The following is a 25354-nucleotide window of genomic DNA, read 5'->3' as shown; positions in this document are numbered from 1 at the left end:
TGCGTGGTCGCTATATTCTTTTTAATGTTATCAATTATTGGCATTTACACTGTTCAACGTGTTGTTTAGAATAGCAGAGTCCTGCGAGGCTCATTATTAATTATATTGTCTGAATGCACACAATTTTAGTTTATATTGTCACGTGCATCTAGTGATTTTCCCACTAGTGATTTCTCAATGTCAAAACCTTGATATTTCTCAGTACGAAGTTTGCAATATGTAAAAAAATGAGCTAGCAACGCGTGCTTGTAGTTAAAATTTTCACCACCCATGCGCCACCGCAACTATAAAACCCAGCGCAGCGAGGCCGGAGCTCAGTTGGCTCCCGGATGTCAACTGGCAAACATCCTGGGAAAAATCGGCCATCCAGCCAGAAGCCTAGCAGCCATCCCAGAAGGAAGGAAGGAAGGAGGAAGAAAGAAGAAGAGCCTAGCAGCAACCTAACTACCCGGTCTAGGAGCACCTAGACCTTCTTCCTAACCTGCCGCCCTTGTACAGGAGACACCGGTCAGCTTGCCGATTCCTAGCTAACGCCGGGGGTGTCGCGGCATCCTTAAATCCTTTACCCAGCGCATGCTTGTCGGAGGTGCCGGCTGGCTACAGCCAGTTCCCAGCTGTGGTTGGGGGTACCGTGCACATTCTACTTTCTCTTACAGGGGAGCCCGTGACATCAACAGCGAATAGCACCCCAAATAAAATTAGGTCCCTATACTCCCCCCTGCACCTCACTGCGAGGAATAAATTGAATGGTCCCTGCCCCCCTTTGAGTCCAGAAATGGTGAATGCACGTGTAGGGTAAATGTAAATGCACGTAAGTGATAAAGGTTAGAGACTAGTGTGCTAACAGACTTTCTTATGATAAGTTTATAATAAACATACACACATTTTATATATATATATATATATATATATATATATATATATATATATATATATATATATATATATATATATATATATATATATATATATATATATATATATATATAAAAAAGCTGTTGTTCACGTTTTACCCAGCAAGCCCTGAGATACTTGAGTCTATGTTCAACGACTGGAAGAAGTTAGCACTTATGGGTAGACTTTTGCCGTCCTCCTAATTGAAGTGTTTAGAGTGTGGTAATTGTGTGTAGGTGGGACGTTGCAAAATCCCAAAATATGGTCAGTACATTCTCACATAAGCAACACATGTTTTGATACACACAATGATATTATATGTAATAATAATTACTGCTATCTCTCAAAATATACTTTATTCTACTTTCATATGACAAGAGACATTTACAAAAATCACTATGTCACATCAATAGTTATGCGGTGTTCTTTACTGGCACATTTAGAAAATGCAAAAGTAGAAATATATTGCAATATGTCCTAGAACACTTGATTGAAGTGATATTCAAAGAAATATGAGATCAAGATGAGCAAATACAATAATACAATAGATGCAGTCAATTTCAGTGCTACTAATGGTATTGAACATGTTTAACACAAATTCCATTCACTCCCAAGAGGAATAAACTCTACTACACCTATTTATTTGTTGAGTATTATTTATTTGCAAAAATTTTGCAGTTTCTTCATGTTCACTCATTAGGCAGAGTTAAGTTAATGAGAACAGGATTTATGACTACAGCATGACTAAACCACTTAAATGTAACCTAAGAACTGAACAACAAGATATCTGTCATGTGCCTAGTCGGCTGAACACAATCACTAATGCAAGATGAAATATTTCATGGAAGCGACGACAGATGGCAGTGCGCAAAAGAATGGGAAAGAAAGCTGATTGCTGAAATTAGAATAGCAGAAGGATGACTATATGTATTAAAGCGAATGGGAAATATGCAAATGCAGATTATAAAAATGTATATAAGGAATAAATAACATAATGTAAATAGGAGATTATGATAATTAAGGATATACCCATATAAGGAATATTCAGTAAAGTTAATAAGCTGAGTGAAGAGTTCAGAAATGTGTCATTTTTCAATCTTTAAGATCGGATTTGATTCTGTTTACCTCTGGCGAGGAGAATATCGCCAGGTTTTGGTTGTTTTGTCCCTGGTGGCACTGTATTCAAATTAGACGCCCCAAAGCACTTACGGTTGCACTTTTCTTTAGACGCACTGGGCCACAGGTAGTGCTTTTCCTTAGTGATCTTGGGCTGTTCCTTTTGGTTTGGGATAGGTGGTGGTATATCCAGATTTGTCGCCCCTGAAATATTTTCGAGCTTGTGTTCAGGCTTCAGAAAAGAGGGAAACATGCAAAGGTATTTGAGCTTTCAAGAAGTATACGATTGCTGTAAAAGAAGAGATAGGAAAAATATATAATCGCTATAAATAGAAGAAAAAGAAATAGATTGATTTGCTGCAAATAGTAGAAGAAATATATGATAAATAGAAGAAGAAGAAGTCAATCATCTATTCATAAAATAAATTGACATCATAAGAAGAAAAAAGAAGGCCAAGAAACGATTTGTTGTAAATAAAAGACTGAAGAAATAGAAGAAAGAAGAAGAAGCCAATCATTTATTCATAAAGGAAATCGATATCCTTGGAAGAAAGAAGAAGCAGCCTATTAATTTACCCAAAGAAGAAATTTACGTTAGTAGAAGAAAGAAGAAGAAGCCTATTCCTTTACTATAGAAGAGATCTACGCTAGTGGAAGAAAGAAGAAGAAGCCTATTCGTTTAATGTAGAAGAAGAAGGCAAATATAATCTCTTCCAAAGAAATATTCATGTACATATATCGTATATCTCTGTAACTGTGAAGATTCTCAGAATATAGACTCTCATTTTCATCATATCCTTTGGCTGTAACACTTTCTTATTTGCATTCTCAAACAAAGAACCCATTACCCTGAAGATACTGTAGCCGTGGTATACTAATTTAAGCAGTGCACATAAGGCACGTTGCATAGCATTACTCACTATAGTGATGGGAAGGTGCATGCATACTTTATTTTCAGAAGATTAGCAACTATTTCATTACAATCCAGATCTTGTTGACATGTTGTATACACATTAAAGGAAAGATTCTATTTATTGCTCTTACATATATGTTATAATACAATATAACAAAAAGAAATGTTGGTAATAATAACACCATATTTAATACTAACCACATATTTGTGTAACAAACACAACATGCAACAAGGAACACAAAGTATAACTAAAACAATAAGAGCTAGGTTTTGTGGGATGAAATATCCCTGTATAATAGGCTTTGCCAAAACTGATAGATAATGCAAGATACACATTTATAATAGCATCTTGAAAAAGTATTGAAGTATTTCACTTCAACATAGATTTTATTAGCAAAACTATCTATTGTCATGTTTGATGTCATTGGATTTATAAGAAACATAAATGCATGTGATCTTTCCATGAATGGCATTATTTCAGATTTGTTTTGAAATGAGAAACAAATCTTAACTAAATAAAAATTAACTTGATACAAAAGATAAACAAATTTGTATTCATAAAACCTTCAATACATATACATGTTCATACATAAAAAGAGTACAAAAATATAAATACTCTATGGAATAAATTCTTAGGCTTGAAATGCAAATAATAACATGCAAAAAAACTTATTAATGGAATGATTACCCGAAAAGAGCAAGAATTTCATACTTTAGATTTTACTATATATGTTTTGGTATATTTTTATTAATTCTAGGTGTATCAACAACATAGTGTACAGATTTAATATAAAGTAGCCAAATTATTTTTAATTATATATTCTATTTGCAAATGCTTGGTTCTGCAGTTTTATACAAGATCTCAACCACTTTAAGAATGAATAAATGCTGCTTGCTTGTCTCGTTAGGTTTACTGCTACTGAGGTGAGAAGATAATGGAATGCGAAACTGGGAAGAATCATCTTGGTGCGAGTGGGGAAACTTCAGAAAATCTAACAGCCTAACTGCTAACCTAAATTCATTTGGTATGAATTGGTGGTATTGAAAGTAGTAAATGAGAATATCATAGTACTCTTTTCTTGAACTTGACAGCATTCTATCTTCCTATCTTGCCATGTATTTACCATCACACATCACAATGATTGTAATGTGATTAACTGGGACTTTCAGAGGTAGTCAGTTGTCTTCATACCCCTGCCTGGGTAAAATACAACTATTGGTAATTTACACACAAGAACCCCTTGATACAAGGAATTAATGGTTTTCTGACAGAAATATGAGTGTTAGCAAATATCCATTCTTTATCTTGGGACTCAAATTTAAGGTTTTTGATTGAGTTGGTGGTTTGTCCACTTGATGCACAGTAAGGCTAATTGGGACTGAACCTACAGTTTCAAGTTGAATTCAAACCACTATGTGCTTCCACTGGGTATTGAACACAGGACCCTTTGATTACAAGGTGACAACACTACCACTGGGCCATTGGGGAGGCCTCCAAATTTAAGGCTATGTCAGTTTATTTTTACAGCCATTATTTATGCAGTTATTTGCACTCCTATCCATTTTAAAACTTAACCAATGAATCTTTGAAACAAATGTAAAAATAATTGGAAATTACTGCATTAAATGAAGCATTTTTTAAAATATTTCTGCTGAACTCGAAATGTTACTGTGTTGAGTGGGAAAACCTCAATGTCATGGCATATTGTGTAGACTAGTGCAATGAAAACAATATATCACTTGACATTAAAAAAACACAATATTACTGAACTGTGAGGGAAATATATTTTCAGTAAATAAATATAAGAACAATGTAATCTATGATTCCCAAGTATGTACTGGATTGTGTATACACAATGCAAATTCTGAAGAATATAGTAACTAGTACCACTTTCAATTATATTACAAATGAACTGATGCTTGCTCACAGACAGACTGACATAATTGTGTGAGATATAGTGGTAATGTTGTTGTACTTTGTGTGAGATATAGTGGTAATGTTGTACTTCATCTCTTCTTCCATGCCCCTCAAAATAATTCCTCTTAACTCAATGGTGACATAATGTATTTTTTTTTGCTACACTAATACCTAGGCATGTAATCTATGTCAGTACATTCTTGTGTATGAATAATCTCATCCATATTTCCTTTCAATCATGTTTTAACTTTGAAAGTGTTTTGTGTTACATCATGTTAACGAAATGTTACTATGTACAACACTGTAAAAAATTGTAAAAACATTTACAACATTTTTGGAAGCATAACAAAACTTTTGTTATTAGCAAAAATACTTCTGTCTAAAACAGGGGCTATAAATGAGAGAAAACATGCATAATAATAATTACCATTTTCACCGTGTGCTTGTGCAGAAAGTGAATCCAAATTCAAAATATTGCACTAGGTAATTTCTGTATAAACAAATTAACAGTTTTAATATCAGCATATAAACTACAGATTGTTCACAAACACTGACAGACTGAAAAACATGATTTTTTCCTCACAATCTCGTATGCAAGTATCTTGCAACTTAAATTACACACAATTCAGTACATTAATGCCCAAAAAAATCATAACAAAAAGATCAGGGATAGTTTTAATTGCCCACATGTTTCATAAGAAAAAAAATTATAACTAGTAACTCATTAACAATACATACATAACCAATGGTAAAACTAAATTATCAACTTGATCTGTTAAAGCTTCTACTATGGAAGTAGCTGTAACTGCAAAGGTTGACTGCAGCAGTAACTTCAAGGTGAACGGAATGAAGCCTATAATGAGAGAAACAATTATAATTACTGAATTGTGAACGAAACAAAAACACAGTAATAGTATAATTAAATACATGGTGATTAAAAAGTCTTTGAAATTTTCCTTATATTGCTAATGAATGATTTTCAGGATGGGATAAAAGACACTGTTGTTTTCCAGCAACATGGTGCACCACCATATTTCACCAGAATCTTTCGGGACTACCTCGCTGACACCTTCCTTGATAGGTGGATTGGCTGTGGCTCACCAAGACTTTGGGTTGCTCTCAGACCTGACTCCCCTATATTTCTTTCACTGGGGTTTCATTAAGTCTACGGTGTACCAAGTAAAGATCAACACCATAGGGCAACTGACAGTGAAAAGCTGCATCAACAGATGAGATCACACAAGCTATATTGGAGCTTGAGTTCCGGTCTAAGCAAGAGAGGTGAGTGTTATGCCTAGACTTGCAGGGCCACCACATTGAAATGTACTGAGTTTTTCTTCTATTCTAGAGTACTTTTTAGCAGTACTTTCAATTTTGTCAATAAAATGCTTTTTGATTAAAATGTCAAGAGACTTTTGAATCAGCCTGTATATCTTTTTATTCAATATTCATTGTCAAGAGGGACAAAAATGCATCATAATGCAAAAAGTAGGCCCTCGACAATACCACCTTGAATCAATACTCAAACTGAAGAATTTATGTTGTTCACAATATTTATTGGTAACCACTGCCACCATCCTCTCAGAAACTTGTTGTGCTATTACTTGGTGAGCTTCCGTTGAGTATAGTTCTGTAGACTATCGAGATGTTGTGTGTGTGTGTGTGTGTCTACTGCCGTTATTTAACATAGGCAGTGTTAAACTGCAGCAACTGGTACCAAGGAGTAGCAGACAATGTTCTAGGAGAGGTGACAATAGTGCACCTTTATAGTGGTCCACAAAACTATACACAACAAAAGCTTGCCAAGATATAGCACAAGTTCCCAAGAGCATCGGCTACCAAAATTAATTAATTATTAAAAAAAAAAGTTCCACTGATAAGTGAGTACTTCCTTTTAGTGAATTAATTTGCTACTGTCTTTTATTCCTTGAATCATGAATGTAAATATATTCCACTGTAAATATATCAGTGTTTTTCTCGAAAGTTCAGAGAATCATATAGGATAATCAGAATATAAAAATACCTGTTGTTTCATCCTAAAATCCACTTCTGTCACACAAGTTTGGCACAAATTTAATGAAAATTGCACATTTTAGATATTTCCCACAATATTTAGATTATGCATTCTGCCTTCTGCAGACCCCAAGAAATGCCACACTCCAGAAAGGTATCGGTGATAAAAGTTTAAACCAATATGAATACATTATTCATGACTTCAGCCCTAGTAAAAACAAACAAAATTATGCTGAGATATGTCTAGAAATAAGTATTCCAAATTATTTACTGCATAAACAACACAAATCAATTAAATTTGTACTAAGCATATAACATCAGTGGCCGCGATTAGTAGGGGGGCAGTTGTCCCCCTTTTTTGCCACTTTCACCCCTGCACTATGCTAAACCTTATCTACAAAGGGAAACAAACTGTCTTTGTCCCCCCCCCCCAGTTTGGGCACCTTACCCTCCCCTGGTTTTGGAATCCAATCACCAGCACTGTATTATTACTAGAGGCAAACATTTTTAAAATTTGGAATCATTGTAGGAAATAGCAACAAATGCTTATTAACTCAAGATAACTATTGTATTTCAAGTCAAACATAAAAACAATATATTTTACTTTAATTCAAATGTGGGTACTTTTTCTGTGCCTTAATGGGAAGTTATGAGTCTGCCTAGCACAATTATATAGTCCATAAAAAAAATCATGGCTACAACGAATCTTAACAAAAGAGTACAAAATGTAGTATAAAAATTTCATTTTCATGAATGACCATTTTGCAGCTTGATAACAAGAATCAATAATCGATTCAGAGAGAAATGTCTAGCAGTTTCTTGTTCAATTTAATTGTTTAGAGTATACTGTTCAGTGGCATAGCATGGACATTTCGGGTGGGAACGCCAAGTCCGAAGGAAGGGTCGGCCCTTTCTTGCTTAATAACTTACTTATGGTATTAGTCGCTGCAGGTATTGTTTATTTGCTTGAAGTCAGCTGGGTTTTCAATAAAACATCATCCATGCATGTTTTAGCTAGACAATTAGATACCTCACTATGCCACAAATGTTTTGAACTCTGGTGTTTTATACCTTTCTGCATGACGCAAGTCATTAGAAAACCTACCTGAATCACAAACGCCTTTCAACAACAGCAGACGTCATTGTTGTGGTTGATCCAACTACTCATTGATTTGGTTTATTTTACTTCGCTTTTCTACCACTTTTGGTTAATCGCGAATATGAATATGAGTGATGATATTGATGAAGGGACACTGACAAAGAACACCCATGCTCACGCTGGGATTTGAACCAGGGAACTCTGTCGTCTTGGCGCACTGTGCAAAGCAGTGGATGATCCAAATATCGTACACTCTACTGACGTAACAGTGCCGATTAGTAATTCAGACCACTGTTTATTACATCTTGAGAATGCTGATAAACATTTTAAAATAATTTTGTCCAGAGACCATTCGATGTTAAGAGTTTTCAAATGAATGCTAAACATTTCCATTGGCACAATATTAAGCAGTTAGATAATAACGAAAAAATACAATAAAAAAATTAATAGTTTTGCGGGTTAAGTGGTAGAGCAGCAACACGCTGAATTTCACAGGACTTCACCAACTTACTTCACAAAAACTGTGTTGATCTTTTAGTTTCTAATGCACATCGCTGTTCGTGCGATAAATCATACAATGCAGTGGCCATTAAGAAGCAGTATATTTGAGATTGGTAAAGTTACGTCAGTCAATATTGCGTACTGTAGCATCACATAGCACGAGTTGCATGAGAGCGAAGAACCGGGTAGGAATGCTACCGCTGTCGTCTGCTTCAGAAGGCAGGAAGGGTCACATGAACCAATCACGGTAGACCTCTCGTACGCCAGCGTAAGAGAGCCCATTTACACGCATGCTGTAGAAATGGAAGCTTTCCCTCCATAAAGGCAGCAAGGAATATAGGAGTCCTGTACGCTGAACCCGCTCGGCGTCCGGCCGGGAAAGGCATTGAAAAGAGATGCTAGAACGAGTGTTGAGAGTGGAGCGTTGCAAGCGGATCGCGAAAAATAGCTATTATAATGCCATGAAGGTCAAACATATTTGAAATTAGTCACGTTTTACTTTATAATCACAGCATTTTAGCATTTTTGAAATTTAAATCTGGGAACGCCGGGCGTATGGGTGTACTATAACGCTACGCCACTGATACTGTTCATGTTTTATCCCTTTATAGTGGGATCGGAACGCCGGTAAATATTTCACTTCAGACAGAGAATGTGCCCTTTGGGGTCGGATACTACATTAATTCCTGAACCTAAAATGCCCCAGACCCCAAGTTTTTAAGCCCTCGTTTGTCTGTAATGGCATCTTCAAAATGGCGGTCATGACGAAGATTCTACACCTGAAACATGTTAGTTTATTGTAGTTATTTATCATTCATGATATCTTATTTTCATCTAATTTGCAGTTTGTAACTGTATTATGATAATAAGAAATTAAAAAGACCCACTTTATCAAATAATAATAGATATGGCAGCCAATATGGCTGCGAAAAGTCTTAAAAATAACACTTTCAGCTATTTGATCATGTCTTGGATCAAACCTTATGTTTTGGATGTGCCAGAACTCAACGGTAGTATCCAAAATAGTTTCAGACTAAGCCCATGAAATAATAATAGTTTAATTTTTCACAATCTGTATATGTACAGGGTGTTTCAAAACTCTGACACCATAGGATAACTGCGTAATTAGTGCAGATGGCGAAAAATTGAAAGAGAGGAAAGTTTTTGGAAATATGACTTTTTCAATATAATGTGCTTGAATTTTCAACGTACCGTTGCACCTTTGAGGATGTTCGCTGGTATGAGCTTCAGTGAGAACTGACATTGCCTTGTTGCCTCATGCTTCGTCCTTAAGGGGGCATTTACGTTATCGCATCACCGTACTGTACTCGTTAAATTGAGAATGATGACACAAAATTAGAGACAAAGTAAGAAATGTGGGTGTGTGTGTGTCTACAGAAACACACACACACACACACAGACACACACACATACGCCCAAGCACACAGCTACAAAAACCTATAATAGTGGCTAATGTTATCTGAAATAGAGGTTGTTCATTAGGGTATAGTGATATGAACAAAGGATAAAATTTCGAAACAAAAGGGGTCTTAATTCCCCCTAACTTTCTAATCAGGGTACACCACCACTAAAATATATTTGTGCTCAGACAACATCTTCTGTTGGCGCAAATTGGAAATGCCAACAATAATGACGATTAAGAGGGTAACGGTTCACGCAGACTTCGCCTTCGGTGCCCTAGGTTAGCCGTATCGAGTAAGTTGTGTCTCTCAATGAATAAGGACAGACATCTGGTACCGTTCATCAAAAGGAAGGAAGCAGTGGAGTGGATCACAACCAGCAGAAAAAAAATATTAAAAATGGAATGATTCGTGTGTTGCAGGTTGCTATCTTCCGTCATCACGCTGCTTCTCCTCCAGATGCCTCTGGCTCACCACACAGCCAAAGTGCCAGTGGCACGCATGGAGGGCGTCGATATCCATATCCAATCTTTAGATCCAGAGATACTCTGGGCAACTGGGGACCTTAACCTCTGCTGGTTACGCTGTCTTTCCTTGTCACCACACCTTGCTTCTCTCAACTATCTTCAAGGTGTCCTCCACTGTCACTGTCTGTAGATCCTGTAGGGCTGTTGTCACGACCGCCACTGTGGCTATGTTGCTGATGCAGTACATGGGACCGCACTTGCCGCTGCAATTTTTTTTTTTATTTTGTCTTCTCCGTGTAGAGAAAACATAGTCTGGATTATCTACACCTTCATCTTACGAAATCGAAATGGCTGTGACTTCTGACGTCCTAAGAAGGAAGGTACTTGCGGTTCATAAATATGAAAACCCTGTTGACACGTATTTTAAAATTCTTTGCTTCTCTCTCACGATGCCTTGCAGTGCCATCAAGTTCTTCTGGGTGGTCTTAGCGTCTGTTCCTATCATGTGCAGCAGTCTCTTGGATCTATCTTGTAAGAAGTCACACTCTATCTTCAGAATTTTCACGGCATACTGGCACTTAGTATTGTTCTCACATTTGCTTGACGAAATATAAAAAAAAACTTCCTCCCTGTAGCCGCTTAAAATGCCTCAACTTTTTTCTAAAAGGGTTTCATCCTCTGGAGCTCCAATTCTCGTAGCTTAACTTCCCCAAATTCTCTCAGATTGTCATGCATTTTCTTTGGAAGCTGGTGGATTCTTCCATTGCTGACTATGGAAATTGATTCTCTCGTCCACAATTTCTTGTTATCTTCTAGAACAAGCTCTGTCACGTCAATAACCGGTGGTTCCCCCTCTCTGACAACTACATTTTTTTTGTGCTGAAGGTTACGTCTCATCACCTCTGCTTCCCTCAGAAGATGAGAGCTTGCTAATGGTGATGAATCGCCAGAATGTACATCTACTTTTGATTTGATTTTAAAGTCTGGTTTATGCACAGCTATGGCATATAGCATATTGGATATATTAGTAGCATGGGAATACGTCAGGTGGTTCTTTCTTGTAACCGGGTACAATTATTTCCGTGTGAACGATAAGATTTTTCGACAAAAAGAAGGATTAGTGATGGGCAACCCAATATCGGGATTTGCAGCAAATATTTTCTTGCATTACCTAGAAAAAGATGTTTTGGAACAAGTAGGAGTAAGCTTAAAGTATTATGGTAGACGATATCCTTATAATCAGAAAAGAGAAGGATCTTAACACTGTTTTTGCTGAATTAGAGAAACAAGAAGACAGGAGATATGCTTCACCAGGGAGAACTTGGTAGACGGGAAAATTAACTACCTGGACCTAAGGATTATTAAAACTGAAAAGGGAATAAGAACGGGAGTATTTCATAAACCCCTAGCAGGCAATCTTTATATTAATAAAACACCCGAACATTCTATTAGGGTCAAATTGAATGTTTATTTAAACTTTTTGTAAGGGCTGAGAGGTTATGTAGTAATACCGAGGAAAAAGAAAAGGAAATATCATGGATAATAGAGGTAGGATTAAAGAATGGGTACACCGAATATGAAATGAACATGTTAGCCAGAAGAGCGAGGAAGAATATTGCGAAGTAGAACTCCGATTTCGATAGCAGGTTAGAAAAGGAGAAATTTGAGGAGGTAGAGTTCGATAGTAAAGTTCACTATGTTGGGATCCCATACTGGAAAGGATGCACAGAGAAAATTGAAAAGACAGTGAAAAAATATGGTGTGAAATGCGAGACGAAAGCCCCTAGAATTATTGAAAAGCATTTCACAGATTATAAAAAAGGGGGGGGGGGTAAAAATCCGAAGTAACCCAGACAAACAAAAGGGGTTTATAAGATCGAGTGCGATTGCGGTATGGAATATATTGGACAGACAGGCAGGAACATGCGTGTTAGATGGGGAACGTATTAAGGAAAGTGATCCGAAAACGGGGTTTGCAGAGCACGTAATAAACAGTGGGCATAGAATCATAAAAAGGGAGGTTATCAAAAGAAGTAACAGTAAATTGGATAGGAATGTATACGAAACGGCACTTATTTGTTCCAGAAACAGAAATAAACTGAACCGAGACGACGGCAATTTGGATGACGTATGGATTAGCTTTTTAAAAAAGTGGGACAATATGTATAACAAAAATGCCCTGATAGGCTTCCATGTCACTGCGGAGGTAAAGAAATCAGCCGAAGTGGAACGTGAATTCTCCTTGGATTGGTGACAGGAAAAAAAAGGGGAGGGACCACTCGTAGGAGAGGAAGTTCCCCACCAACTCCGTAGCGCAGCTCCAGCTGCTCGCACGCTTCACCTTGGCAGGGAACTAGGGCTTTCAACAGCCACTCAAGCATACCGTGTTGGTGATTTTAACATGTTTTTCCTTGAGTTTTAAGGGTTTTTAACAAAGGTAGTTTTAAATTTGTATGTGTTGAGCACCATGAAGTGTTTTAACTCCAAACTTTTACCTAGTATCCTCGTATGACACTTCTCCGACGTGGCTTGATGTTCCAAGCCTAAAATAGGACCACCTGAAGAAGGAAGCAGTAAAGCTTCCGAAACGTAGTTTACAGCGACTATAAACTCACTTACGTAAGTAGATGAAATTTAATACTTTTAACGTATTTTTGTTTTTAGCTGTGGCATGCAGTTTAACTTAGGTGCGAACCACTGTGTGCCCCCAAAGAAAATGCATGACAAACTGAGAGAATTTTGGGGAGTTCGGTTGTAAATGCAGTTTAAAGTAGGATCTGAACCACTATGTGCCTTCACTGGGTATCGAACCAGGACACCTTGATTACAAGGTTACGACGCAAACACTGCGCCATCGGGAAGGCCACACACACACACTTCTTAATTTACCTCTAATTTTGTGTCATCATTCTCAATTTAACGAGTACAGTACGGTGTTGCGATAACGTAAATGCCCCTTAAGGACGAAGCACGTGGCAACAAGGCAATGTCAGTTCTCACTGAAGCTTGTACCAGCGAACAGCCTCAAAGGTACAACGGTACGTTGAAAATTCAAGCACATTATATTGAAAACGTCATATTTCCAAAAACTTTCCTCTCTTTTTTTTTTGCTATCTGCACTAATAGCGCAGTTATTCTATGGTGTCAGACTTTTGAAACACCCTGTACATATACAGATTGTGAAAAATTGAACTATTATTATTTCATGGGATTAGTCTGACACTATTTTGGATGTTACCGTTGAGTTCTGGCACATCCAAAACATAAGGTTTGATCCAAAACATGATCAAATAGCTGAAAGTGTTATTTTTAGACTATTCGCGACTATATTGGCTGCCATATCTAATATTATTTGATAAAGTGGGTTTCTTAATTTCTTATTATCATAATACAGTTACAAACTGCAAATTAGATGAAAATAAGATATCATGAATGATAAATAATTACAATAAACTAACAGGTAGAATCTTCGTCATGACCGCCATTTTGAAGATGCCATTACAAACAAACGAGGGCTTAAAAACTTGGGGTCTGGGGCATTTTAAGTTCGGGAATTAATGTAGTATCTGGCCCCCAAAGGGCACGTTTGCCGCCGGAACTGAAATATTCTTCCATTTTTTCTTGCTTTCCAACTGCACTATTATTGAAAAGTAAAATTTTCCATTTTTGCCAACTTTTACGTCATTATGGATCACTGTGCACTGGACTGAAACTTTGCAGATTTTGTAGCTTTTAGGGGAAATTGTTACACTTTTCAAGGTATTTTACTAATAACTAAAGCCTCTGAAAAAATTATCTCTCTCATTCTTTACACACACTTACAATTACATGTTTAAAAAATGCAAATGTACCTTTCTTGTTCAGAATACTTACCAAGATACATAAGTATGAATATCACAAAACTCTGACCCAAAATAGCACCAGCTGTTCCTTCAATTGTTTTCTTTGTTCCTGTGAAAAAGATATCGGTACAATTAGTCTCAACAAACTAAGCCGCATAAACAAGATAATAGCTAAAGAAATACAGAATCCAAAATAAGCTTTTTCTTGTAAGGCCATACAGAAAGTAAGGCTTAAGTTACCAACATCTGCTGTCCATGAGTATGAGTTTTTATCTGTGCTGTGAATGTCACGGTCGCTTCTTTGAGAATGGACAGGTGTAGATTTCAGGAAGACATCAGATTTCTTCAATGAAGGTCTACAAAATATTTTATTGAGTATGCCAAGTGCCATAATAGCGGTGACTACACACCAAAGTAACTTATGGTAAAAGAATTCTGATGATAATTAAGTTTTAACAAATACATGTGCTGTTTCTTTAAGACCTTACATAACTTACTTTATGTATTTCTCTTTTGGTTATTTTTTACCTCTTGGGTTAATAATGATAAGAGATGAATGTATTATGTAACAAAGATAATGATATATCCGTTAGACCAGGGTTCAGACCTGAGACCTCTGCCTTTGCAGCAGCTAGGGAAACTTACCACTCTGGCATGGAGGCCAGCAGAACTTACGTGGGTTGTAAATTTAAAAGTGGTAACACTGTCAGGAAAAGGTGATAACACCATGCATATACAGTGAACAATGTCAGTTGGGGGCCCATGTCGATGTGTGGAGTGCCAAAAGTGGTTGGTGCAGCAAGTCTCAGGTCTGAACCCTGGTCTAACATGGATATATCATTATCTTTGTTACATCATACATTCATCGCTATCATTATTAACCCAAGAGGTGCAGCAAGTGCTGTTGTGTGTCTGCAAGGTTGAAATTGTGTGTACTGCCCTAAAACATGTTTACAAAGGTAGAACAGCAATTGTGGATCAAAATACAGGTGGCCCGTGGCAAAAATGCATGAGAATGTCATCAAGACTTGCACGAAGTCTGTAGCAACAATACCTAGCCATATCTGATGGTTGCACGATGGTGACAATACCTGGAATCCAGAATGATGCAATTTTCCTCATGTTGAGATTATTCTCATTGACACCTTCTTAAGAAATGCACTTACCACTGTGCAACCATCAAATATGGCTAGGTATTCTTGCTACAGACTTCGTGCAAGTGTTGTTGACTTTCTCATGCATTTTTGCCATGGGCCACATGTATTTTGATCCACAATAGCTGTTCTACCTTTGTAAAAATGTTTTAGGGCAATACACACAATGGTGTTAATTTCAACCTCGCACACACACATACACACACACAGCACTCGCTGCACCGACAACTTTTGGCTCTCCCCACATCGACATGAGCCCCAACTGACTTTGCTCACTGTCTGATAGAACATGCACGGTGTTATCACCTTTTCCTGACAGTGTTGCCAATTTAAATTTACTGAATACAAGCAATATATAGGGTGGTTGTCCAGTCAGTAGGGCATCTGATTGAATTTTACAAACAATATCCCTGCATATAGTAGTTCTAAGGTTCACCCAGCCTCTAATAAAATGAATACTGAAGGGGAGAGGTAAAAGTGGCTGGATCGTGGTGCTGATCACAGCACCCTAAACTATGTCTATGAGATAGAGAATGTGTGAAGCTTTCCCTCTATGTGCCTTCATTGTATGATGCAATGCTGTGCTTAAAGTTTCAACTAATTCAAAACTGCAAAGGAAACAAAAATCATGCTGATCCATGCTCAATGTCCACTTTACACTATGCTTATTGGGGCTGGAACTACAGTTTTAAGTGAGATTCTTAAGCACTGAAATTTGCCTCCAACTTATAAGGTGAAAAGTATTTACAACTGGGTTGTTTTACTCAAGTCTTACCTGGCCATGTGTGCCTTCCCCAGGTAGATCCACATATACTGGCAGCAGTGTCTCCAACTCCAGTGGCCAGCACCCCACACAATAGAGGCAGCAGGGGTGCCTCGTCATACTCATCATCTGGACTTGGAAAAGGGCAAGGGTAGATCCACAAAGGGCCTGAGCACCCTACCATGAGGTACAGTGCAGTAAGAGCTAGATTGCCTGAATCCTTTTCGTCTGCGTATACCTTGAACCCTTCCTCCAAAACTTTTCCAAGCGGTTCTATCTGAAGAACTCTCATAATCTGAAAGAGAGGATTTAAATATGACAAGTGATATGAATCAAAAAAGTTTTCAAGAAAATATTGTTTGATGTAGAGTGCCATGCACTTTATACAAGCTACAATTCATGGGGATTGGTTAGGGAGGAAAGAAAAAGGGAAGAGCAGTAATTCGGTTTTTAAGCAGTTGAAACTTGTCTGATGCTTGGCATGTGGAGTTAGAAATACCACTAACCCAAGGTCCGTTGACTTGTTTGCTGCCTACTTTGGAAGGTCTGTTCATAACGACCCTTTTGAGCAAGCTGAGGTGGTTGTAAAACTGTGATGTCATAGTAATGACAGATCACTGGAGGAAGTTTGGTATCAGTTTTAGCAAGGAAAACTTGTTTCTCTGTTCTTTCCTTGCGCTAATATTCCTGTATTTCTAGTATTTTTTTTTTATGCGTTTCATATTGTAGTGTCTGGGTGACAATAAATAATGTCTCACTGCACTGCAAGCGCATAAGTATATGGCATGCGTTTCCTTGATTTTGGTGTCTACGAGAGTGTGGGCAGTGTGTTTGACTTGAACCTTTTGAATTTTATGGCTATTGTATTTGATATGTTTAGCAAGACCAGTAGTGGGTTGGGTTTTTTTCGCATCTGTTAGGCACTGTTGGATTCTTTCATTGACAGATCTGATGGACCTGCCGATGTAATGTGCCTTGTATTAGCACTCTGCATCGTATACACCTGTGTTATCAAGGGGGAGAGGAAGTACCGTTTGTGTTTGTTCAGCTATTTTGGAATTGGGTAGCAGACGACACGGACCCAGATGCACTGTTAACGACAGCACACCTAGCGGCAACCGGAGAACTACATACAAAGATGCACACCAAGCAACAGTACAGCAAGTTCCAATGAGAATGGTGGCAGCGGCCGCTGAAATTAATAGAACAAAGAAAAAACAGTTTCGCGGATAAAGTGACTACTAGTTTCTCCGTATTTATTTACTTACGTTGCAAGAAAAAAAGAATACTGAAAATAGATGAAAAAATCTTGGTCTACTTTTGTTTCCATGCAAATATGTAGAATCTTAATTTTTGTAAATGAATGTATTTTATATATTAGTTCAGTTAAATTCAAATACAATGAAAGAATCCTTCATTTCTTCTATGTTCAATGATAGAAATAAATGTACAACAGATTTATGCTGTTCAAAACAATGCCGACATTTGCAGATTGTCTCTGTGTGTGTGTGTGTGTTCCTCGCCAGGTATGATCAGAAAGTTTGGCCCAAGTTTGTTTACTTTGCCACTTTATGCTCAGATAGGCTAACCACAGCTGGACATACAGTTTGTATTTGTATTCTTGTTATTTAGCACCACTTTTCTGCCACGTTTAATTAATTGCAACGACGAGGATGTGTGATGGTTAGACGAAACTGATGAAGGAAAACTTACAAAAAACACCAATGCACATGATAGAACTTGAAGTTGGGAACTTCGGTGGCATGATCTTTTCACTTAACCTGCTCAGACACCGAGCTGGCAGACAAGTGGGGTATGAACCAATGTGGTATGTATAACCTAGAAATCGTTCATTACAAAGCTGCAGCACTACCAGTATGCCACTGGAGAGGTTCAGAGACAGGCAAATGCAGGAAGCACGATGATCCTTGTTGAATGTTGTTGAATGCATAAGGTCAAGATTAGACTCCTGATGTCCAGATGCAAAATGCACAAGTCTGAACATGGCCTGAATTAAAGATTGAGAAAACTACTCTTGGTTCACTTACCTCCAACAGAACAAGGAAAGCAAATATCACCCCACTGGACAAGTACAGAAGATTGCACTCCAAAAGTACTCCTGGGATGTACACAACCACAATGAGAAAGTGAAAACACTTTCTGATGACTGTTGATGCCTGGCTCTGGGTGAAAATTTGTACAGTTATAAAGAAAATGGCAAGAAGAACAGACACGCACCAGAATCCCATCACATAAACCTGGAAAGAATAAGGAAAAATGAGTTAACAAACACCTTCAAATTCAACATAATTTGTAACCCTGATTTTACGTTTCCTGGTTATACATTTTCTTACATTATACATTCAATCTTCGTGGTCCCAATGCTATAAAATTTTCCCTGATTTTACATATTCCTGCATTTTAAGTTGTTTCATATTGGTTCCTGAAAAACGTAACATTCAGGTTCCACTGTATATACATAATTTGTAATACTTACTTTTAGGATATAAAACTCGCAGCATACATTTTTGACCACCAGGATAGGGGAAGAGGGAATATAGGGATACAACCAGTTAAAAAGATGTTTGAAACGGGTTAAAATCTGTGTCAGTATACATATAAATCAGCCCTGGTCAACCTGCCATATATGTAAACAAGTACTCTCATATGCAGACGTGGATTGCAGAGCGAGCAGTGGTACTGTAGCATTGTAAGAGGGTCAGAAGGTTGAAGTGAGAGAGGGAAAAGACTTTGTAGGTGGTATTTGTTCTGTGGGAAACCTCTTATCATCCGAATCATGAGTAACAGTGCAGTATTGCAGTCATGCCAGGAAAAACAGGAGGTGGTACCTCTCAATGCATGCTGCTCCGCTACTCCTGCTTACTAGTCTTGAGTTGCAGTGTGCAGATGAGAAGCTTGCACCAGATGAACTGCTCGCTGACCTTCACAGGTGCAAGTGAGCCAGCCTCCATGGTGGAGTGGTTATCTATCGCACCACACTAAGATGCCAGGGGCCCAGGTTTGAATCCTGGCCTGGGCATGGATGTTCTTTGTGAGTGTCCCTTCACCAACTTCATCATATCATCACTCATCATCTTTGTGATTAGCCAAAAGTGGCAGAAAAGCAAATTCATCAAGTGCAGTGGCAGAAAAGCAAATTCATCAAGTGCAAGTGAGTTACTTAAGTCTGATATAAATGCTTGAGTCAGCAGCTCAGAAAGAACTCATATCTTGGAAGGGAATTTTAATAAGAAACAGACAGAAAATGCTTTTTTTTGTATAGTGTTAGTGCACTCATAGCCTATACATTTGGAAAATTAGAATTTCTTTACCACCTTTACATCTGAGTTATTATTATCCTTTTCCACACTTACGATGACATCATTATTATCTTTTTCCGTATTTAAGATGACATCATTTAATGAAAACTTGATACAAAGAACTTACATTTGACAAATAAATGTGATGTTGAAACGAGAAATTCGGAAATTTGTAAATTCCTTCTTGCACATAACTCGAAATGGAACAGTTTCTTTTTACGACAAGCAAACTTTAAGTGGAATTAGTGAAGCTACAGGATAGAATAAATCAGTCATGGTTGGATGGTAGAGGATAAGTTCAGGATTTCCCATGAGAATATACTGCACAGGGAGTGGAGGTAAGACTAAAAGTAAGACCAAGTGTAGAGTGGGAGAAGAAGGCTGAACTGGGATACAATGGAAATAGAGAAGAGGCTGAACAACAGAGGAGGATGGATTAAGTGGACTTCACAGCAAACCTAGCCAGGAAGTGGACACAGAAGGATAATGAAATGACAATTAATCACGTTAATACTTAATGATAATCTAAATCAGTCATTCTTAATCTTTCATTTACCGTGGACCCCCTTTACCTATACCACGTGTTTCAGAAATAATTGAGGGGTTACAAAAATCATTGCAAGTAAAGTATTGAACTCATGTGAATGAAACCAGCCTAGAACGAGCGAGGAACGCAAACATTTTCTTTGACACTTACAAATGTTCAATGTGTGCACCATGGGTGACACTGCACACATCGACACGAAGTCTAGTTCTTGCCACACTCACATCAACATGGGCGTGTCGATAGTGTCTATTGTTGCAATGATATGTTCCCTTAGGTCTGCTAAATCATGTGGCATCGTTGGGACAAATACCTTGTATTTAATGAAACCTCACAAATAGAAGTCACACGGTGTAAGGTCCAGTGATCTAGGGAACCAAAACACTGAGTGATGCCTAGCAGCAGAAATGTGAAGTCATGGCTTAACCTTTAGGAGCCTGGTTGTCTCGATCGAGACACTCTCATGTAACCCTCAGGGGCCCGATCGTCTTGATCGAGATGCTCTGTCAAGGTCGTAGTTTTTATGTTATAATTTCACTAGTTTTGGCTAGAATTTCGATTTTCTTTTTTCATATTGTTGTTAACACATGTATTTAACAGAAATGACTGTTGCACGTTTTTTCTTTTCATGACAATGGCGGGAAAAAGGCGACTTCTTTTTTGCATCTTCTTTCAAGGCAAACTTTTGCTGACAAAGGAAGACCGGTTTTGTTGTTCTAAAGCAATGCGTTTCCCTCACCCTGGAAACTGCATTGGAAGGAAGTTTGTATATCATAACCCGAGGTCAAAAGGAGTGTTTTCCGTGCGGGAGCAAGCGGAGGTTGGGAGCTGGGGGAGGGGGAAGAGGGGTTGTTGAAACTGCGTCGTAATAATGTAAGTTCAAGGCGGGCTGAAGAAAAGCCTTTGTTCTTGATCACAGTGTTAAACAAATGGCTACAAAAGTTACCCTGCATTATCTAAAAATAGAATTTGGAAGTAGCTGCAAGAATTGGCATGCTCTTGTCACTCCGTTCTAGCTTTTCACCCGGAAGATTGTGCATACGTGAGACTCGTCTTGTGCCCAAGTCCCAAAGATTTTTTGAGTGAAGTATGACTCTTCCCAAGACTTTATCATCATCTTTGCTTCGTTCGTGTGATGTGTGATAGTGTCGTCTGTGCCTGCTGTATCCCCAAAAGGCTTATAGTCGACCATGGCTGCCCCAAGTGATCTCCGTTCTGATGAAATCCTTCCCCCTTCCATATATATGCCGAATGTGCATAAATTTTATATTGTCCGAATCTGTGATTCATTCCACGTACAACAGTATATCATTAATCTCTCTAGGGCAATTAGCCTCTGAGCTATAGTCATTTCAATGTAACCCTGCATTTCGCTGAAAACCGAAGCTTGAGACAGTGGTGCGCAGGCCTTTTGTTTCAGGGGAACAACTCGCGTTACATTGGTCATATGTTAATGATGCAAATATTTTGCTGTTTCTTACATGCCAGCGATAATTTCTATGTACATCTTTTCATTTCCTTTTTTGAAAGGGGGGGGGGAGCGGGGGGACCTATTTTTAAAAAAAATTGGGGGATTCCCCATTCCACCCTCCATATATATGCCGAATGTGCATAAATTTTATATCGTCTGAATCCGTGATTCATTCCGCGTACAACAGTATATCATTCATCTCTCTAGGGCAATTAGCCTCTGAGCTACAGTCATTTCAAGGTACTACTGCATTTTGAAGCTTGAATCAGTGGCGTGCTGACCATTCTTTTTTTGAGGGTACAACTCACGTTACATTGGTCATACGATAATAATGCAAATATTTTTGTGTTCCTTACAGATCAGCGATAATTGCCATGTGCATGTCGACACTGTCATGTACTTTTTCTTGGGGGGAGAAATCTCAATTTTTGTCCGAAATTTTGTAGTTTTGAGTGTTCTCCCCCTCCCCCACCACATATATATGCCAAATTTGCATTAATTTTATATAGTTTGAATCTCTAGTTCATTCCACGTACAACGGTATATCACTCATCTCTCTAGGGCAATTAGCCTCCGTTCTACACTCAAATTGAAACTCTGCATTTTGCTCAAAATCGGCTCGGGCATCAAGGGGGTTACATGTGAAAATGGCCTTGGGCTCCAAAAGGTTAACAAAACATACACGTACAAACTGTTAGCGTTCCTCATTTGTCCTGGACTGGTTTCATTAAGGTAAGTTCAATAGTTTACTTGCAATAAATTATTGTAACCCATCAATTATTTCTGAAACACCTGGTATTTTGTTATTGCAAACCCCTAGGACTTAATATTTGAAGATATAAAGTACATCAAATACCATATTTACGTGTATATAATGCACGTGGGTGTATAATGTGCACCCTGGATTTTTATGGGGAAAAGTGACAAATAATTATATCTCGTATATAATTTGCAGTACAATCCAGTTTCAAGAAATGGCATGCTTAGTTGTAGCTTGTAAAGCTATTGCTATGTCGATCAAGAGTGAATGACATCACACCTATTCAATGGATCACTTGTTGCTATGTGGACCAAGAGGAGAAGAATAACACTTGTGTATGCAATGAGTCACCAACCTACACCACCTCCCCCCTCACTCCACTGTGTTTAGCATTCCAAAGCTTTCACTTTTTTAACCACCTTATTTATTCTGTAATAGTAGACAGCGAGATCAAAATGACGGATTTACAGTGCTCAGGAAGTTATTTTCTATTATTTCTTGTCCAACAAATACTGCTGATACGCATGCTCGAATTCTGCCAGAATGGCACTGCTTTTTTTGGTGTCGCAGAACATTACATTACAAAGTGAAAAATTGTGGGAAATGGCCCTCAAACTTTTTTATGTGGTTTTGCTCATTCCTTCCTTAATTTTTTTTTAAAAAAATTCAAAGTATATACTTTTTATCGTGACTAATGTAGCATTTATACAAGGCACATTCAGGACCCTGAAAGTAGCAATTAGCAGTATAAGATTTCTTCCATTAAGGCATTTACACACTCCATATATATATTTTACACACTCACTCACTCTCTCTCTCACTCTCTCTCTCTCTCTCTCTCTCTCTCTCTCTCTCTCTCTCTCTCTCTCTCTCTCTCACACACACACACACACACACACACACACACACACACACACACACACACACACACACACACACACACACACCCACACACCCACACACCCACACACACACACACACACACACACCCCTGTTTGTCTACCCTACCATGCGAGGACATGAGCAGACCACATACAATACGAGGACATGGCTCAACTGCAATTAGTAGCGCTCAAGAAAGACGTTTTATTGAGATGAAGCACCACTCGCATCGGCATACTCAATGGCTAAATAATAACGAAGATATGACAACTTTTCTCCTTACAGGCATGTAACAGACATTACGAGGACGGTCCTCTAACTGTTGGTCATCTGTATAACCAAATGTACACCTGTGTTTTGTGTGCACAGGTCCTCGCATCGCACATAATTCTATCAACGATGCGAGGACATTGATGTCCTCGAACTGTAGATTCTGCAACAAACGAAGTGAGGACCTGAGTGTATGTATGTTGCCGCAGCTGGTGCACCACAGGGGGCAGGGAGAGGGTCGGATAAGGAGGGATGTGGCTATCGCGAAGGGAACTGTTCTAAATGAAAGCCATATGTTTCCTTCTTTGAAGTAAACCGTGTTGCGGTTAGCAAACTTACAACTTAAAAAGACTCCTGAGGGTCTGGGTTCCATTTTAGAAACAATGCCAGAAATGGAATTTCTGATCCAAGAAAAAAAAGTTGTCCAGGTAGTTTCACTGAACCTTCTCAGAATGTATAACGTGATACTGTTTCTAATTATAGTCTAATTTAATATAATTCATCTTATGTATTAAATTGTATCTCTCTTTTAATCGTACTTGCAAGCAGCCCCCTTTCTCTAGGGATGGCCAAAAAAAAATCCGCATTCGGAGAATTTGAAATCCGGATTCGGAAAATATAATATCCGGATTTCGGAGAGAATCCTGATTTCAGAGCGAGAAGAATACCGGAAGCAAGACAGGTTCTGGAATGATAACGGATTACAGAGAGAAAGCAAATTTTGGAGGGAAACTGATTTCGACCCATATTTTCAATAATTGTCTCATGAATTTAACAATATACTCTAATCTACCAACCCAATATCAGACTGTCTTCCACGTAGTACACCATGGACTGCATTTAGCAGACTAACGAAACTATGGCGTCTGGACTCACAGCCAGTACAATCCTACGTGGAGCTTTTTTGTGGTTTTGTGATCTGCCCATGTGTGTTTGTGATTGTCCTTTCGTCTGCTTCATCTTATCACAATTCATACTCAATGGAGCAATTGAAGGGCATCAGGGAAGGGACACATAAATGAGAGAAGTAGGGAGGCCATATCAAGATTCACACAGGAAAGATAGATGGATTGAGTTGGTGTTTTAAGTCCACTTTATGCACAGTAAGGCCAATTGGGACTGGACCTACAGTTTAAAGTGTGATCCGACAGGAGAGATAGGAATGATAGCCAAGAGGCTTTACAACAGGTGACGGACGACATCGGTTACTTTTGCAATCTATCAAAATATCGCCCTTGTGCAACTGCTACGACAGTTATGGAGTCATCGAGCAATGTGGGCATGTTTGGCGGAAAGAAAGAACTGTTGTACAATACTACTGCACATTGCTTTTCAGTTAGCCAACTATTCCTCTTTCTCAGTTTGGAATTAGCTGCAAACATATTCAGTAGACTTAGTTACGTGCTATTTAAATATTTAAAATAAGCGTGAGCCAGGATGGATCGAATTCGAAATCTGGATTCCATTCAAAATCCGGATTCCCTCTGAAATCCGGATTCTCCGTTTTTGCTATACGGATACCGGATATATTTTTTTAACAAAAAAAAAACGGATTTGGCCATCTGTACTTTCTACATATGTATGACTTTTCCAAAAATATTACATGGAAACTTTCTTAGAAATATTAGCGAAAGTAGAAATCTTCCTTTCTACTTGTATTCCATTCATTTGCACTGTATGGATATTTTATTTCGTACTGACGTGTATGAGACTTTACGATCATCAGAAAATACATTGTAGTGCATGCCAGAAGGAAAATATATTTATTTCTAATTTATTTTTCTTATTAAACGTCGCCATTCTACCTTTTTGTTTAATCGCGACTATGATGATGAATGATGAAATTGTTATTTGAAAGGGTTTATCAAATTACCGAAATCCGATAAAGTTAAAGATAAAACAACATAAATTTCATGAATAAAATTGTCCTTCATTGACATCTGACAAAATACAATTATGCCAGATATTAGCTCATCAGGTGTTTCGAGTGGATTGATTGATTGATT

General features: G+C 38.1%; 1 protein-coding gene across 2 annotated transcripts in view; it reads right to left on the bottom strand.

Annotated features, from left to right (window-relative positions):
* Positions 1–1268: 1268 nt before the first annotated feature.
* The window catches only part of Dolk (Dolichol kinase), a 78121-nt gene continuing 54035 nt past the window's right edge, over positions 1269–25354 (bottom strand). Inside the window, exons 6-10 of one of the 2 annotated variants that reach the window (XR_014441386.1) lie at positions 18150–18359; positions 16114–16396; positions 14216–14293; positions 6865–7062; positions 5614–5694 (exon numbers count right to left, since the gene is read on the bottom strand). Coding sequence is in view for 1 of the 2 variants with exons in the window: in XM_083118546.1 (XP_082974672.1) it covers positions 5555–5694; positions 14216–14293; positions 16114–16396; positions 18150–18359 (711 nt within the window). In the remaining variant the exon portion in view is untranslated. Of the gene's footprint in view, positions 5695–6864; positions 7063–14215; positions 14294–16113; positions 16397–18149; positions 18360–25354 lie in introns of both variants that reach the window. The other variant, XM_083118546.1, reaches the window with a different exon arrangement.

The sequence above is a fragment of the Lepisma saccharinum genome, chromosome 3 (assembly GCF_977018435.1).
Source record: "Lepisma saccharinum chromosome 3, izLepSacc3.1, whole genome shotgun sequence".
NCBI classification, from domain to species: Eukaryota; Metazoa; Arthropoda; class Insecta; order Zygentoma; family Lepismatidae; genus Lepisma; species Lepisma saccharinum.
The sequence above is the reverse complement of the archived record's forward strand: the minus strand, read 5'-3'. Positions and strand labels throughout refer to the sequence as shown.